Source organism: Falco cherrug, chromosome 7 (assembly GCF_023634085.1).
Source record: "Falco cherrug isolate bFalChe1 chromosome 7, bFalChe1.pri, whole genome shotgun sequence".
NCBI lineage: Eukaryota > Metazoa > Chordata > Aves > Falconiformes > Falconidae > Falco > Falco cherrug.
In genome coordinates this window covers 14,450,242-14,468,428 of record NC_073703.1, presented here as the reverse complement: position 1 = coordinate 14,468,428, position 18,187 = coordinate 14,450,242, and the positions used below count along the sequence as shown (strand labels likewise).

General features: G+C 41.0%; 1 protein-coding gene across 1 annotated transcript; it reads right to left on the bottom strand.

The window, feature by feature from the left end:
- Positions 1-66: 66 nt before the first annotated feature.
- SLC27A2 (solute carrier family 27 member 2) lies at positions 67-16,858 on the bottom strand. The gene is given in 16 exon segments (XM_055715880.1): positions 67-800; positions 802-818; positions 1,906-2,036; positions 4,609-4,706; positions 5,334-5,532; positions 6,072-6,122; positions 6,125-6,161; positions 6,510-6,598; positions 6,601-6,703; positions 10,284-10,408; positions 10,897-11,055; positions 12,317-12,526; positions 15,989-16,093; positions 16,096-16,272; positions 16,275-16,525; positions 16,626-16,858. Coding segments are annotated over 16 exon segments (2,142 nt in total). The 3' UTR covers positions 67-643.
- Between the last annotated feature and the right edge of the window lie 1,329 nt (positions 16,859-18,187).

The window sequence follows — 18,187 nt, the reverse complement described above, 5'->3', positions numbered from 1 at the left end:
TCTGTAATATTATTTGCCTTTTTTTTTTTTTTTTAAATCCTAGAGAAGCCTAAGGCCCACTTTATTGTGAAGTACCTGGCTTGTCATTCCACCATTCGCACCTGAAGGAAAATATATCTTAGTTCTTACAAATTGTTCTCGTTCTGTGTGTGAATTTGGTGCATGAAAGATAAGAGGGTAAAACTGATAATGGGTGAAAGTTAATGTAAGCATCTAATACGGTCCTTTTTTGATTAGTTACTTTGAAACAACGAAGTTTCATTAATGGTCTTTTTTAATGAGTTTTCTATTTTGACATAGGGATGTAATTTTTACTAATGCAGTGGTTCATCCTTTAATATGAATATAAATGTACCCACTTTCACATGCTTAGGTGCACAGTATTAACATTTGCAGCATTAACAATACATCTGCGCACAGTAGGAAGGTAGGTAGGAATCAAAGTGTGAAGGAGAGGAGAGGCCAGGCTAAATACAAGTAGAGTTGAAGTTCTGCTTTGTTAAAACAATCTCACATTCACACTTTATTTCAGATACTGATATTTGCTAATATTAACGAACAGGATTTCCTGGCAAGGTTAGAATAACATGCTTTAAAAACTGAATATTATAAAACACAGGTTTTTGGGTTTTTTTTTACATGCTTACAATTTGACATCATGTTTTTTTACAGAGTTATAAATGTCCTGGGTCATTTGTACATACAGGTTTTCTCTATCATCCAGGAAATACAGGCGATCTTTAATGACTGCTGGATTGAAACTCTCTTCCACTAGTTGTAATTTACGGTACTTAAAAAGTTGTAAGTTCAATGGCACTCTGCAAAACAAAATTACATCTCTACTTATCAATGTCAGCATATAATTGTGGGAATTAGATTCAATTTCCTAGATTTAAAGGGAATCATATTTAACAAAAATCCATACAGCACAGAAGTCAAAGGCTCACTAGCAGAGGTCTAGACTATCTGCATTCATCAGATAACTGGAATATGGGGGCCAATAATCACTCTGAATGTAAGAAGTCCTGGGGCCACAGAAACATTATTGAAAGGCTTACTTTACTTTTCTATTTAAATGAGGCGGGAACACTAGTTTGCAGCTTGTAGTCAGAGAGAATCAAGGGTTTAATCCAGAAAATGTTTTTTGATCCAAGAACATAAATTAACACAATTTTTCTCAGAAAAGAAGAGCAAAAAAACCATGGCAATTGCAGACTAGGCAGGACTCACTGTACTTTACGTGGGATGGCAAGACAAACCACTGCTTTGGCTGGTTGACCGTTTTGTTTGTATAAACCAAAAGCTTAAAGATTGATGAAATGATTAGGTATGCTAGTATCTGTGTTAGTCCTTTTAAATCACTTCAGTGAATACACAACCTTTCTCAAAGGAGCAATGTTTATTTTAAATAAATAACATGAGAAGTACAGCGAGAGAGACATTATTGCAACATTTTCCTAATTCAAGTTAAACTTTAGGATTTGGCTATTTATTCGCTGGTAGGATCAAAATCTAAGGCCTCTCTTGCAAATTTGTGCATGTGTAGATCTTCATTTTGCACAGCACAGCCTGTAGATGGAGTTACACTAAACTGAGAACACAGCTGCGTTACTGTGCTGAAGGAATCCAAAAGGAAATTATTTCCACTAAGATTTTCCTGACTTTCTGTATTAAAATGTGCCAAGTATCCTGTAACTACTCATGCAACTTAGTTTTTTTCAGGCTGAACTGAAACATCTGGGAGCAGTTCTGCTTTCGTATTGGTAAATGACAAGAGCAAGTGAGAGACAAAAGAAGCTTTTTTGAGAATTGTTAGTATAACTAGGAAGACCATAGTCCTCATAGAAAAGACAGAGAACACAATGCAGATGAGCACACAAAAGCTACTTGGAAACACTCGTTTACCTTAATCCTTATAAAACGAGGTCTTGCATAGCTTGGAAGGTGAGCCTTAACATGCCTGTAAGTACTTTCTCCATTAAATTCCCAATTTTCCTTGAGTCGAATACATACCATTCCTGTTTTGCTTTCATAACCTGAAGGAATAATGACAACAAATAACTAGTTCGTATGTAAATTTGAACTTCAGGCTAACCATTTCCCCCCCCCCCTTTTTTTTTTTTAAATTTTCTCCTATAAGTGAACCCATCCTTCTAAGCCAGTTAGAAAACATTCTGACATATTTTCCTGTAGACATCTAAGTGATTAGATTTTCTTAAGCCTTCAGCATGCTAGATGCCAAACTCTTCTGAAAGCCTAGCATCAGAATTATAGATGGCAGACATCCTGAATATCATCCTCCTTTCAAAAGTCCTTGGAAAGACTTTGGAAAATCAGGCCTCAGTACTCTGAGGCAGAAGTCTGCCTGCAGCATTTAACTGTGTGGGTTCATTTACTTTACAATAAATCATGGTAAATATGCTTGTACTTGTGCTGACAAGCTCATGCATGCAGAAAGAGGACAGAAAGGAATAAGACCCAGTTTAACATTGATTATTACCATATGAACAATTAATTAAGCACTGCAAAAATCAAAGGACTTAAGATTTTTTTACTTGTTTATAAACAATACATACAGAGAGCTTCTTCCCTTTTGGTGGCTGAGGGATGGGACAACATTTGAACACAAACCTTTCGGTGTTTCTTCCATTTTATGGGATTACAGGTAATGCAAGAAGAAATATGTAATATTCCTATATGAAACTTTTACATTAGAACCATACTAAAGCTTTCACAGAATTGTGTTCAGGAGGAAGTGAAAACAAAGTAGCATCTAATGCTTAAAGAAAAGTAGAGCACAAGCATATGCTAATTTAAGATTAATTGTTCTTCAGTATCTTTTGAGTCTTTTTTCTGTTTGCCTTTAACACCATGTATTGATCATACCTGGCATTCCAATTTGTTTATTCAAAATCTAGAGTGTTGAATTAATGAGTTTTCAGGTGATGTATACTACCACTCCCTGCTATGTTACTAAAGTACAAATATTTCTGTGCCATGTAAAACAGAAAAAAACCCCAAGCAGAATCCACCCAGTTCTTACACAAATGTGAGAGCCAGTTTGAACAATATTTTTTGTTCCATAAAGTTCTTCCATAATTAGGTATCAATACCTACTCTGTGTGGTTTTACAAGAGCATTAAGAATAACAGCATATCTTCCTGATCTCCTAGAGTGTAATCTGTACATAAAGAACTCTAGACCATTTATGTTGTTACCTTTCTTTTGAAATATCTTCTAGGGCAGCTATGTGTTTATCCCTACCACAGAGCAGCTGAAAACAAGGGCTATTTAAAGAGAGAGACTTGAATTTTAGATCAATGGGTGTAGCAGAGACATACATGATTAATAAAAAGTGTATTTATTTGAATTAAATTCACTATTCTAATAGATCATCTTGGTTTATAAACAGCCCTGTTATTCTAGCCTCAGAAACACTGGGCATTTCTATTCTTATGTCCTCTACTTTTAGTAGAGGAAATAGCGAGTGGATCATAACGTTAACAGAACCTCTCACATGTTGAATAAATGGTGTAAGGAGATGGTGGATGTAGGAAGACTGGCGTCTCTAACACACCTTTCAATTCCAAAATACTAAACTGTCATTGATATGATCCATGTTGTGATACACCATAGTCTGGAAGCCTTTCTGGAAAAGTGTGATACCCGTTAATTAATACTGATAGTGATAATAATTAATCTGTTATACCTGTTAATATCTGCTAACTTAGTTAATAGGGGCTTCAAAGTTCCTCCTCTCCCTTAGACCACTCTAAGGGCATACAGCTTGTTATGCCACCTAGTCCAAACCATTTGTGCAATGCAGCACTCGGGATTTCTAACTTACTAACCTTGTTTGTTTGATTTCAGATTGCTATGTTACACTGTAAGAATGGGTTCCCTTTTAACTGTCCATCACAACCCAAATGCAGTGAGGAGCTAGATGGGAGTCCTGTAGGTCTTGGGTAAGTGAGACATATGGATAGGAAGTTATGTTCAAAATACAGGAGACGAGACAGCAGGGTAAAGCTATATGTCCCCTCTTCTGTTTTCCAATACCTCTGGGAATCTGCCTTTAGCAGCAGTGCCTCTCAAATAAATAAAAAAAAAGCTGCCATAAGCACTTGGTTTATGAAAGTTCAAAGATACCACAGATTTTTTGAGGAGTAGAAAAAAGGCAGCTAAACGTGTCCGAACTTCTTGCATTCCTTCAGATTGTTAAAGAAAGGTGAAAAAGGGAGGAATCAATTTCTTAAATGACATTATTGTTCTTCTAGAAATTCAAGTCTGTTTTGTTTGTCCCACTCTACAATAATTGCAGACCTATATTCCTGTAGCAGATACAATGTTTATATCCAATATACTTAATCTCAAATGTTCTTCCATTCTCCTGTTACTATTCTTGTCATACTGTGTTAATATAAGATTTGGCTTTGGGTTTTTAGCTAATTAATATTGCATACATTTAAATGATGGAATGTATTGAATGTAGCTTACGAAAAATGAGCTGAAGTAGGGCTAGCTATACTCGCAGTTCAGTATATTGACATTTTGTTAACATACTAAAAAATTCTTCTGTTGAAATACTTCCAAGTATTTCACTCATACCTGGAACAGATACTCCATATACAATAACTTCTTGAACGCGGTCAAGCAGTCCTAAAACATCTGCAGCTTCTGTTGTAGAAACGTTTTCCCCTTTCCACCTGGAAAATAAGCAGTCAGTAGTAATGATTTCTGCGTGTGTTACATACAGTGATCTCCAGTTTTAATGTCTGACTTCACGATGCGCTGAGCACTGTTTGGGATCAGAAAGCACTTTTGCACTAGAGCAAGGAACTTGTTATCCAGAGTAGAGAAAAGCATGCCTCAAAATGCAGCAACGCATTCCAGATTATTCAAATCTAAGAAGAATTTAACACACTTAATCATGTTTAAAATGGCTCTAAACTCGTAAACAAAATGCCAAAATGTTACTTCTCTTAGATTCCATCATAGGCTCTATGCTTTCTGAGTTTTAAAAGTATAGTGAGTATGAAACGACAATGTTTTTATTCTGTGAATGTGACTGGTTTCTCACTGTTGAAAATACCATTCATTCATCACATTAAGCTGAACCCTTGTAGGCTCTGTATGCAACTATAAATACAAGTGATAAAATGGTGGAGGTGACTTGAAGTCCTCTCTTTTTCTCGCTGAGGTTAGAGGAATTCCTCTAAGAATTCCATCTAAGATGACAAGAAATCAGTCAGTAAATACTGGATATGAATTCACACTTGAGAATGAGTCAGAATTTTCTCTTGTGACAAGCATATTTAAATAAACAAACTAACCGGAATGTATCTCCTGTTCCATCATGGAAATAAATGAAGTTATCATTGTCAATCACTAAAAGGTCACCACTGTTAAAATATGAATCCCCTTTCCGGAAGACATCTCTTAATTGCTTCTTCTCTGTTTGATGTTTTGCTCCTGTGTAGCCATTAAATGGGGCATATTGAGTGATTTTGCAGATCAGTAGTCCAGGTTTACCTATAAAGAGGAAGAACACTTGTCTAAAAAGCACTGTGTAAATTGCCAAAAAATAACTAATTTTCATTACATCAGTGAAGTTTGCAGATGTTACAGAGTTATTTGAGAATTAAAAAATATTTTCATGCATACTTTTTCTATTGCCAATGGCAAAAAGTTTCAGCTGCTGCTGCAAAACAGAACTGCTTTCTATTTTGCAAATGTTTCTTTAGTGGCATGTTAAGTGCAAAGTCTGAGAAGAATTAAAGAACTCCTGCTGAAAGTCAAGATCTGTACTCAAAAGATGTTAGCATGTCCATTATTAAAACTAGGTAAGTTATTAAAATCTAAGTACACAGATGCTGCATTCCCCACTGTACTTTACCTTTCTGTTAAGCTGTATTACAATAGTACGAGATTTGTTATATATTTTCTAAGCTGTATTTAAAATCCTGGCTTACTCCATGGCAATTCTTAGCATCTCTCCAGATAAAATTGATGCAAAGAGATGTAATTTTAAAAAGTAAATCCCTTTCTGAAGTTCTTAAAGGAGTTTTTACCTTAGGGAACTCTTATGCAGTATCGGTTCTCATCTCGGACTGGTTCATCTTCTCTACGTTGTATTTAATCAATTCATAGTGTAAGATTTTCTAGTGGAAATTTGCAAAATGTATACACATGAATATTCAATCTTTGAAAAATATTTTCAGAATTATACTACATAGTCAGCTTTCTATTTAATAGGAGGCAAATTCATCACATTTCAACTGGATGTACTGAGTCTCAATATTCTTTTGCCTGAACTAGCAAGAAATACCTGTGATATCTAGCATGGGCAGCTATAGACTGTACTTGGGGGGAGAATCTTCTCCGTAAACAAATCCATAACTGAGCCTTGGGTTCTTCCCAACTTGTCATACAAGTGGCCTGGTATATGCCCTTGGCAATATACTAAACTTCACCAAGGACAAAATGCCAGAATTTGTTGTTATTCTTACCTTCTGCAGGCAGTTTACTCTTCCCACTGCACCAACTTTTCCAGTGTAATTAACAAAAGAAATGTTTCCTTCAGTTGATGCATAAAATCCAGAATATTAATATTTCCAAATCTTCAGATAAATTCCCTCCAAACATCAGCCCTTACTCCATTTCCTATGGCAAGTCTGACTTTGTGGTCCTGATCAGTGTTTCTCTAGAAACAAGAAACAGTCATGAATTCACATTTCTGCTGAGTGAAAGCAGAATTTCTACTTCTGGAAAACTCTGAAGGAAACTTTAGTCTAAAAGTATTGACCATATTCTGAAGCAAAATGCATGCAAACATCATTAAAGTTAAGCTTATGGTTTTGATGTGGAAAAAGAAAATAAATTTCTGAGAAGTTAGGCTATATGTCTAAATGTAGTTAGGAGTTAACTTGATTTGGATGAAGACAGGAACAAATAATTCTATGCAGAAACTCAGGCACCATGTTAAACTATTTTGTTTGTAAGCCTTGTGAATATCTGCAGAAGCGTGTAATTTACCCTGAATTCAGCAAAATATTTGCAGGATTTTAAATGGTGTTTGGGTGGAAAGGTAATCCCTTATGCCATTGTAAGAGCAGGATTGAGCCTGCTAAAAATTCTATTACTTCATATCACTTTTAATAGTGCTATTAGATCTTTCTGTTTACACAATAAAGTGATAAACACATAGCAAGGATGGCTGTCCATTTATGCCTTCTCTTAGATGCCTATGTTTGTCCTCAACAAGAGGAAGTACTGTGCTGGGTCAGACACTTGTAATTCATAAACTTACCTAACATGCTAATGAGTAACAATGGCCTCAGAGAATTTTCCATCAAGTATGGAAAGGCTTTTTTGTCCCACTATCTGCCTTTTTCTCCAACTGTATATTTTATTTTATAATTTAATAGTACTTTAAGGCATGAAGAGTCTCTTAAAATATATATTGGCTTCTTAACTTGGAATACGTTGCTGGTAGACTAGTCCTACTCTTTCAGCAACAGACTGGAATGTGTATTTGTGCAGAATAAGTATGTTGGCTCTGTGTCTTTCAGGTAATACAGTGCAGAGGACAATGCAGTAGATGGTAGAAGATGAGCATGGAACACTGGAATTGCAAAATGCTCTTTCAAGGAGCAGTCAAAGAGAGAAATGTGGCCATTAAGACAAATATGAATTGATCTTACAGTGTCATATTCCTGGAAAAAACCAAAAATTGCCACACTAAAATGGCTAAAAGTTTTAAATACTGTAAAACTAATTTTATTTTGGAGTTTAGTCATCTCACTTCTGGATTATTACTGCTTTTCTGCAAAGTAGTCTAGAAATGGATGTCTACATTTAATCTAAAGAAGAAATACATTAATATATAGTCCTGTCTGTGATATTGAGAGGTCTGCCATTGACATGTTAGCATGTCTGCTGAAATTCGGCATAGTGTCTAAACAACTTGCTGTTTGCTTCTTATAAAATCTTTGTTGTAGATGATGCTCTGCAACACCATACACAATACTGTAGTGTCTCATGAGAGAGACTCCAGTTCACTGGGCATTTATACATCTGAGCTTAAAAATCTTATTTTGAAATCATTCACTGAGGACAGAATGCTGCTTGGATCCACATTGTCCCTCATCTTCTGTTGTTCTCAAGTCTGTATTTTCAATCTTTCTTCCTCATTTGCTTAGCCAGATAAAGAATTTTTTTTTTATTTAGCCATTAATTAGTCACAGTTAATGAAAGGAGGAAGGAGGGACTTAGCAATTCACCCTTAAGGTGATTTCTGTAATACTTGGCCTGTTCATTTGTTTTGAAATTACTACGTAAGTTAGCTGGTAATAGAATCAGAAAGAAAACTATGACGTGTACCGAGTTCTTTTCTTCTGTGTATTTGTAAAGGAAAGAAATGATAGCATAGATAAAAGTTACCAGCACAATAAGGAAGTTCAGTAATCAAATGGCATTAGTTAAGACAGGTGACACCCTACATCAGTGTGGATCTTGCTTATACCGTGAGTTCCTCATGGAAAAGACTGTCTCTTACATCTGCGATAACAGGCTAAGCCCACTTGGCACCATGGCAGTTTAAGTAGTAATTTCCATTCCGTCAAGTTCTTGCATTCTTAAGATGTTAATCCCATCTTTCCGGGAGACTTCTGCACTCATAGTAGCATGCACGTGGGTACATGGGATCAGGTATTATAAACCTGGCTTATGTAAAGGTGTTTTCTCCACTGGTGTTGAATTCTATGTACGGAGTAAAGAAGAATCCTTATATATAAATAATGAAAGCTAGGCTATCTGTGCCTGTCTTAAAATCTGACCTTTGTAGATAAACAGCCACCAATAATGAGTAATCTTTAGAACAGCCTGAAATACTACTCAACTGTATCATTCAGTGGGCTTCAGATTCAGCTATTCGTGTTATTTTTAATTAATGGGTCTCTTTAAGCTAAGTGCTCTGTGTGGCTAACACTACCAAACTCACCCCGTTTGGGAACTAATTTATCCTTGGCTGGCAACTGTACATATCTTTGAGATACCAGTTGAATTCAGGAATTTAGAGAGTGCCTTGTGACTCAGTTATATTTATGCATGTATACATGCTATGAAGAAACACAACTCTCTCAAAAGTAATTAGCTCATTCTTTAAGATTACTTTCCTAAAAAAACATTCTGCATGAAAGAAGAAAAGTTTTTCTTTTTCCCCTGTTTTATTTATACCAGTTGAGTACTGGCTAATTATGAGTACTTGGCCAACTGGAATTTTCCATTAACTGCAGGACTGAGGTGTAACTTATCACCGTCCTTAACTGTATGTTTAAAATGCCCAGTTTCCTTAACTCAGTTTTAATCTCCTCCACTTTTTGATTAAATCTAATGGCCCAATCCACAGGCCAAGTCTTCTGATTATTATAAAACCTTATTAGCGGTGTATTTTGGGCTAATAACTCTTGAAGAAATACTACAAAGCATTGCAGAATCTTGCTTAGATACCTCATTCCTGAGGAATCCCACTGATTTCCGTAACTGACATCAGAATGAAACCTCTGTATATTTCATATTTTGCACACTGACATAAGTTACAAAGAAACTGTGGACCTGATTCTCTGCTCTAGCTTATGGTTATCAAATGGTACTGGGGAGAGTGATTGATACCACCTTTGCTCTTACTAAATTCTCACTGCAGTTCACTAGGTCTACTGCCGTGAAAGCCATTTTAAGCAGACACGTTTTTTGAAATTAAGGATTAACTAATACGATTTCATGGAACTCAGATGGAAAGTGCCTGTGAATAGGTACCCTATGAAGACAGTACATTAAGTGCATCTTCAGACAGGGCACTCTTTAAATAATTACATTAACACTTTCACCTGGGGATCACCTGACTGTCTTGGTGGGGACATCTTAGCTACAAAACTCTCAAAACTCACATTGCCCAAAACACAGGTCCACTGGTTCCTACAGAACTCCTCGTTTTTGGTTTGCAGATGAAGTGCTCGTATAAGGTAAGCATTTTCTCTATCCATTTTAACAGAATGTTAAATTAATATAGTGCAATTCTTCCACTATTCAAAAGAATGATTAATTCAAGCAGTTTTTCTCCTTGAAAAAACTTACTGTTAGAATGCAATGAGATTACAGACTTCTTTAGGGAAGGTTTTTTGTTGGGCTTCCCCCCCTCCTTATGGCTGGATTTTAAGCATAATGTAGCAAATATTCCCGGTAATGTCATTAGCTAAAAAAACCCAAGAGGCAGTTAATGTTACCTGTGACACACTGCATAGATACCGAAGCACTTCCCCAATATACTGTATCACAGTTACGTTGTATTTTCTGCAGTCATCCCAGAACTGGCTTGCTGAAAACCTGGCACGCAAAACTATAGTTGCACCTGTGTAGAAAGAAGTAAAACAAATTACAGAAGGAACAATGCTTATTGTATTGTAAGACCTTACAGAATTTCTTAGCACAGCATTGTAGAAAGCTTCTAGAATTAGGGCTACATAGTCTTTGGAAGTACCCATATATTGAAATACAATCCATTCTGAATAATCGGTTTAACCTCTATTCATCAGAAGTTAAAGGCTATTATTATGGATGGAACTCTGTACTAATTTATCCTAAAGCTGTCATGTAAGATAGGATATATCCTGTTTGTCCAGGTGATGAAATAAAATTTGTACAGGGTGAGGATCTGTGCACATCATATGATGACAGAGAAACAAGAACGTCTCTTGACTTAGTGGAGCTTCTGGTAACAGGGACATGTATAACCAAGTATTTCATCTCAGAGTTTGGTAGCTAGGGAAAGGCTTACTGTGTCTGTGCATGAATTCTGCACAGTGACACATTCATTCAGACTAGTCAGGTGCACAGTACCTTTCATGATACATCCGTGGAACCCAACGAGGAGGGCAGAGCTGTGATAGAGTGGTAGAGCAGTATACACAATATCTTCTGAGGTAACATTGCCAGCATCGAACAAACCACATGCCAGCGTTATGCGTTCATGGTTAATCACTGCAGCTTTAGGAAGACCTGTTTGCAATCAAAAAAGTGTGTGACTTCACTTGAACAATAAACAGAGTAAGTCCAGGAGGTTTCACAAGGGCTTAAGCAAAGATTTTCTCTCATTCACTGATGCAAGTGGTAGTTCCAGAGTTCAGGGAGGTATGCAGCTCGTGTCTACGCAACACACTGGCGATTAGCCTCAGTGAGGCTATGTCTTCCTACATGTAAATTTTAGGTGATTACCCCCCATTAAGTGCCTGAATTCTCAATACTATGGTACCTAGGAATCACAAGTACCTAGAGAATGAGGAAGTGGGATTTGGAGAATCTAGCGTGCTGAGCGAAGGGAATGGAAATGCTAAAACGGAGGTTAATCTCAGATCTTGCATCTCCGCTGGAACTGGGTATCTCCTTGCAGCTCCGAATTGTCCTAGATGAAACCGGAATTCATACTACAAAATCTCTTCCTGGTTTCCCATCAGACGCAGTTGAACTGGTTACTTGCTGAAACAGATACTAGAAGACAAAATTATGATAGTGCTTGCCAACTCTGTAAGAACAGAGATGTTAGAGCCCTTAAGGATGAAGGACACCTGAGGTATTTGCCTTCTGCAGCCCAAACAAGATTCAAATTTGTACTTCCACCTTTCCAGGGGAGTTCCTGCCCTAAGAGGCTTGAAGACTGAGCTAGTGTGGAGGCATACCCTGCTGCTCCTGGTGAAGCTATAGGTTTGAGTGCCTTCAGGTGTTGTCTTCATCTTCATCCTTGCAGCCCAGTTTCTGCTGTGGCGAAGTGCTCTTAAAGCTAGATGCTTTTATGTGGAGCAGGTTGCAGCTGCTGTACCAGCTGCAGTTTTGCACAGTGGCCATGACTAGCTGTATTTTGTGCTGCACTCACTATTTTTGGTACTCTGACACCCAAAAAATTAATGGCCAGTGTTTAGAGTTCATGATACGAAGATACCGAGTATAAGGTGGGTGCCAAGAGCCACACCTAGGCCAGCAGTGTCTCCAGAGATGAGAGAGAGCATGTGTCTAGTGACTTTACTGGCATAAAACTTGTATGTTTAATTGGCTTTTACTTCAGTCTCTGTCCCCAGATTTAGTGCTTAAAGTCAACCTATATTCTACATGCTTTTGGAGTTTAAATACAGACATCAAATTTTCAGTTTCCTGAGCGGGAATGAATGGGAGTAGGAATTAATGTGAAGGAACAGATTCTTTTTCGTTACTAAAAAATCACAACATCAGGAGGAATGCGTCACCTGATTTTGTGAATTTACATTACCTGTAGTACCAGAAGTATAAATGTACATGGCAGGAGTTTTAAAGGTTCTATCTGATCTCCAAGACAATGGAGTAGGCTCATCTGAAGCAGCATCTACTTTATCAAGAAAGCTCTCAACACCTTCAGTAGCAGATGTCTTGCTTAAATAATAAACTTTAACTTTTTCTTTCTTCAAGAATGGCAGTATTTCTTCAACAGATTCCTTCAGCTCTTAAAGAGAAGAAAGTAGTATAAGAAAATTATGTACTATTCTATCTATATACTATCAGTGCATCAACTCTGGCTCAGCAGCTTTCATGTTTAGCTGCTGTTGGAGAAATTAATGGTCAAGTGACTTCAGAATCCAGCAAAAAGGACTGAAGAGGAACAGTGTCTCCCCACACAACATTATATGATTTGATCTGATTTTTTGCAGCAGGAACAGAATTGCAGAGGAAGATTCCAAGCAAACTTCCCCCTGCCTGCAGACCCTGTGGGACTCTGAGGAAGTGTACACCTGGCATCACCAGCTCCATGTTGTTACCTTCCCTCCCCACCATGGGGAAACGTCTCACCTGACAAGTGCCCACACAAAGTTAGGTGCTGCTTAAATCACCACTATGTTTTATGCATAAAGATAACATAATCTGTCTCAAGTCTCGACAGAAATGGAAGAAAAACTGAATATCAGGCTGAAGAGTGACTTGGTAAGCCGTGGTGCTACTGAAGCGTGGAGTCCTAGGTAGTTAACGTTCTGTCTCTCCCTGTGCCTGTCTCTTACACATGTCTTGATTAATCCCAGTTCTCCTCATACTCCCTGTGGTATCTCCAACCAACAAGAGCGCGTGATTAATGTGCAACGAGTAGGCTCACTCCCTGCATGATCAAATCCTGTCTGCCTTTCTCTTAGTGAAGCAGTAATGCAGGTCTCTCTCCACTAGCCACTGCCAGTTTCAACCAAACTGGAAAGAATGTAGCTGTCCGAGACTTACTCCCTTAGGAAACTGGATAATGGAATGAACTGAAGAGGACCAGACAGCTGGTCCAATTGTATATACCTTGTTTCTACAGGAATCCAGACTAAAAGCCTTCCAAGTCACAGGCACTTTTACTTGAATAGACAAACCACAAGATTTAAAATTAATCCTCATTTCCAATTTCACTGAAACATCATAATACAAAATTGTCCATAACATGTAATTTATTTTTCACCACCTGTCATTTATTTCAAAGCAAAGAATAAATTAACTATTATTAAATCAACAACTCTGTGAGGCAATTTGATACTGAAAACTGAATTTGTTACTGGAAATCCTATCTCCACACTAATTGACTAGATAAAGCCAAGATCCACATCAAAAGTTTGTCTCGACTGCACAAAAGTAGTAACTTTAATAAAAGCATTACCTTTTTCAAGTCTGGCAGACTCTGGAATTCCTCTTCAAACAATTCTGTATTTCTGCTGTAACTTTAGTCCAAAAAACATCCTGGGATTACCATGGGTGCCCTTTAGCCACCAAGCTACTCATGAAAAGCCAGTGAAGGCTTCTCCTAGTTAACAGGTAAGGAAACCTCAAAACAATAGCACAGCCTAGCCTCCGTTCCACCTATGCTTTCCAGCACTGCACAGCTGCTGGGCTACACAAAGAGTAAAGCTCGGTGGGAGAATGTCATGACCCAATAAGAATGGGAACAGTGTTGGTTAGATTTCAGAGGGGAAGGTAAAGTCCGTGATCAACAATTTATGTCAGGCTTGTGAACTCCACCTTACTCCTCTTACTTTTACCCATTTTCTTTGTCTTACAGTTGTGAGTAAATAACTGTAGGTCTCGAAGTTGTTCATCCAAGTAAAAATTTTAGTTGTAGAGTCAGATTAACAGAATTTACAAGCACTGCTAGAATACAACGAACTATGGTTAGAACAATGATCCTAATGGCTTTATGTGAATACAATAATAACATAGCATCCATTCTGTTTCATATTTTAGCCCTTGCAGTGAAAGTGTCCTTGGCTGTGCAGGATTCACTGCGCTAATGAATTGCTTCACCTGCCCCTGACCAGGACACAGCTTTATGAAGACAGGGTTACCTATATGCAGCCAACTGTGCATTCAAAATCAGCGTTTTGCTACTTGGTTGCTTCAGTGTAATCTGCAACCTGGCAGCCTGGATGCAGACTGCTAGTAGTAACCCTGTCTCACAGGGTTCGTTTGCAACAGAGGGCAGTTCTGCTCCTTAGACACCATCAGGCATGAAGGAGATAAAATAAGGCCTTTTATGCAAGTATCTAATGAGCTGGCACCTTAGGGATAAATAACCCCCAATAAACTGTCACTGAGATAAATAACCCTCCAATAAACTTTGACATCTGTATTTTATTGTAAGTATAAGTAACGTCAATGATATATATAAACTATATTAATGAATTCAGCATATTTATTTCCAGAAACTTATCTGTGCAAGCACACAGAATCTTATGTGATGGTCAGTTCTGATGAGACAATGTTTATCTTCTGCATGGAGTAGCAAGATACTAAAGGATGAAACTTAAAAAGGACAGAGAGAATCAAGGTCCAGCAGAAAAGACCTAGCTAGACTTCTTTCTTCCTGATGTCTAGTAATCACTAGTGGAGTCAAGCATGTAGTAAATTTTTATGAATAAGGCTCAAATTTATTTTTTTTTCTTCGCAGCTGAGGGCTTTTTTAGAAAATGTGAGGCAACTATGTTATAGAAGGAGGAAAAAACACATTTCCTATCCTACATAATAGCTTTTCCCACATGACGCTAATTCAAATACTGATGAATTTTGAAAGTTCAGGGATTGCACAGAATTTATTCTCAGCGAGGCTAATATTTATCACAAAAGGAGAAATTTTCATTTGGACTCCTGAAATTTTGAGGCACATAAAATACTCCAGTTACATACAATAGATTAATGCGTTCAGCTATCAAAGCTGAAACGGGAGTAGATATTCATGTGGAAGTTGTTAGCTCTAGGCAGATGAAGAGCATTCCTGACTTCCCATATAGTCAGTCATTTATACTGTCTGTATGCAAATAACTATATAAAAGACCAGGCATCAAATAGGGTCTCTGCCCTGTAAGGAACAGAATGCAGCTCTCCATTGAAAACATACCAGTACGTCCAAGTGTCTTCCACAAAAATAACCATGGGTTGTCTGCATGAGTCCGTGCCTTTTTCTTTACACTGAAACCCGACAACGGCTTGTCTATGGGAGGCAACCACCTTCCCGTGTCCCAGCTGCTGTCCAGCTGCAGCAAGAGGATTCTTCTGCGCTACCTGGTTTGTTTCCGATGTGGCCATCTGTGTGAACACAACTGGGAATCGACCCCCTTGTGCACGGCTGAGGGCTGGTTCATTTCTGGGGCTTCGGTACCCTTATCAAACGCCTAACGAGGTATCCGAGCTCAGCGTCCACCTCTTGTAGGTCAGCCGAAAATAAAAACGCGATGCAAAGTACCCGGAAACCTTGTCCTCTCACCAGGTCTGCAGCAGCTCCGCAGGCCCCAGCCCCAGCCGGCGCTGGGCAGCCCCCTCCGCGGCAGCCCGCCCGGGGGGCCCGACGTGCCGCCCCCGCCCGCCGCCCAGCAGCTCCTCCCGGCGGGGGGCGGCCGAGGGGGACCCCGCCGCTCCGCTCCGCTGCGCGCCCCGCGGCCGGGGCTCCCCTCACCTGGGGCCGCCAGCAGCACGGTGGCCGCGCTGCTCTGGAAGCAGCGCAGCAGGGCGCCGGCCCTGACGCCGCGGTTGAGGCAAGCCACGGCGCAGCCCTGCCACAGCCCATGAGCAGCGCCGGGCAGCCGCCCGCCCGCAGCCCCGCGGCCCGGCGCAGCGCCCGCGCCGCCTGGCTGCTCCGCCGCTCCACCTGCGCGTAGGTGCACGCCTCGTCGCCGAAGAGCAGCAGCGGCTTGTGCGGCGCCCGCCGCGCCAGCACGTCCAGGAGGGTGCGCGACCGGCTCTGCGCGCCCTGCCCGCCACCCGCGCCATCGCGAGGGCGAAGCGAAGGTCCTGGAAGAAGGAGGGGCAGGCGCGGCGCAGCAGCAGCGGCAGGAGCAGCAGCCCCGCCAGCGCGGGGCACAGCGCGGGGCACAGCGCGGGGCACAGCGCGGGGCACAGCGCGGGGCACAGCGCGGGGCACAGCGCGGGGCAGCATCCCGCCGCCGGCCCGCCCCAGCCCTTCCCGCGCCCGCCGCGCGCTCGGGCACCGCCGCTGGGCGGGACGGCGCTGAGGGCCGCGCGCGCCCGCCTCCTCACGGCCCCGCGGCGGCCGTGGCGCCCGCCCCGTCAGCGCTCCCCGAGCGGTGTCCGACCCCGCCTGAGGAGCGGGGCTGCTGGGTGGGCGCCGTCGGGAGTGGAGGCGCTGCGGGTGGCGCACCGAGGTGGCGGAGCCGCAGCGTGAAGGGTGCTGCGGGCTCGCTCCCTGCCTGCGTCCGGTGCGGGAAGCTGGGCCCGCGTGCGGCGGGGGGGACGCGCAGGTTCGGGGCGGAAGGTTGGTGGCATCTTCCCTTGCGATGAGGGCCGGCCTCTCTGAGGCTGAACGCATCCTGCGTGGGATACAGGCCGTCTTAGCGTCCCGTTTGGAAGCTGCAGTGGCAAAGGCAGCCGAGCCTGGTCAAGGTTCACACCGAGAAAAATGGAGGATGAGGCTTCCTGGCAGAAGTAGTGAGCTGCCCCGGGGAGCATGTTCCTACCCTGTTGTACCACCCCGGTGCTATTCCTCACTAGGTGGTAAGCAGTGGAACAGATAAATAGTAGCTGAGCCAACTGAAATTTTGGAGTGTGACTTAATTTTTTAAAATTAAACCCTTCCCCCCCCCCCCCCCCCCCCCCATTTATTAGTATTCTAGATGCACAAAAGGAATTTACAGTCTTGGTCTGTCTGTCTTGCTCCTGTCCAAGGCTGAGACGCATTAGTTTCTCAGACAACCTTGAAGCAAACTCCAGAAATTTCACCCTTCTGACTGGGCCCAGTGACCAGAACTCGGTGCTTTTCTTGGTGAAGTTTAAGCAGCTGTTACTGTGAACACAGGCTGGTTTTTCTGTCTTCTAAAAAAATTATTTTTATTTTATGTTTTGCTAAGTGCCACCAAGGGGACAGTTTCCTGCCCTTTTGTTCACAGTTTTCTGCTCCCCTTTGATGTTAAATCTGATACTTCTCACCCCAAGGTGAGTTGATTCAGGTCATTGATCTGCCGGGAAAGTTTTTTCTTCACTGCAGACTTTGTTTCCCTGCCAGATAAATTCACTTTGCTACTAGGTGAGCTGAGGCCTAGCCCTAGCGCAGCACAAGCGTTGGATGTTGGAGCGGGCTGGGAGGGAGCAGAGCTGTGCAGTTAGCTTAGCTGTGGTCAGACCTCCCAGGCAGCTGCTGCAGTTGAAACTGGACCTGGTGGATTGCAAGTGGCCCACAGCCAGTGTCGCCTTGCCTTCCTGCTCGCATACTTCTCCACAGGAGCCAGCCTTAGAACTCACGGGACTGAGCAGAGCTGCTTCAGGGAGCTAGCGAAGGTGAAAATTAACTGGTTTGTGTCTGGGGTAAATGTTGACTATCATTAGGCTTTAGCATTTGGATAAATGAGAAGTGTTTACAGTTCTTCTGTAACAGAGCTACTGTTTCAAACTGATGCCTGAAGTATTTTTTTGAGTCACTTCAGAGCTGTAAAAGCTACAGAGTATTTTTGAAAGCTTCTTTATCTAATGGCAACTGCCTGGGAGAAGTGGGAGAAAATAGTACACCCTGTTGGCTGTGTTCACAGCCAGGCTTTCCAAAGCGTTGCTGAACTACTATAACTTAATTCCACCTCCTGCGCAGAAAAAGTGCGTAGCAATATTGTGCTGTGGTCCTGCAATGGGCTTTCTGAAGAAGAGGTTT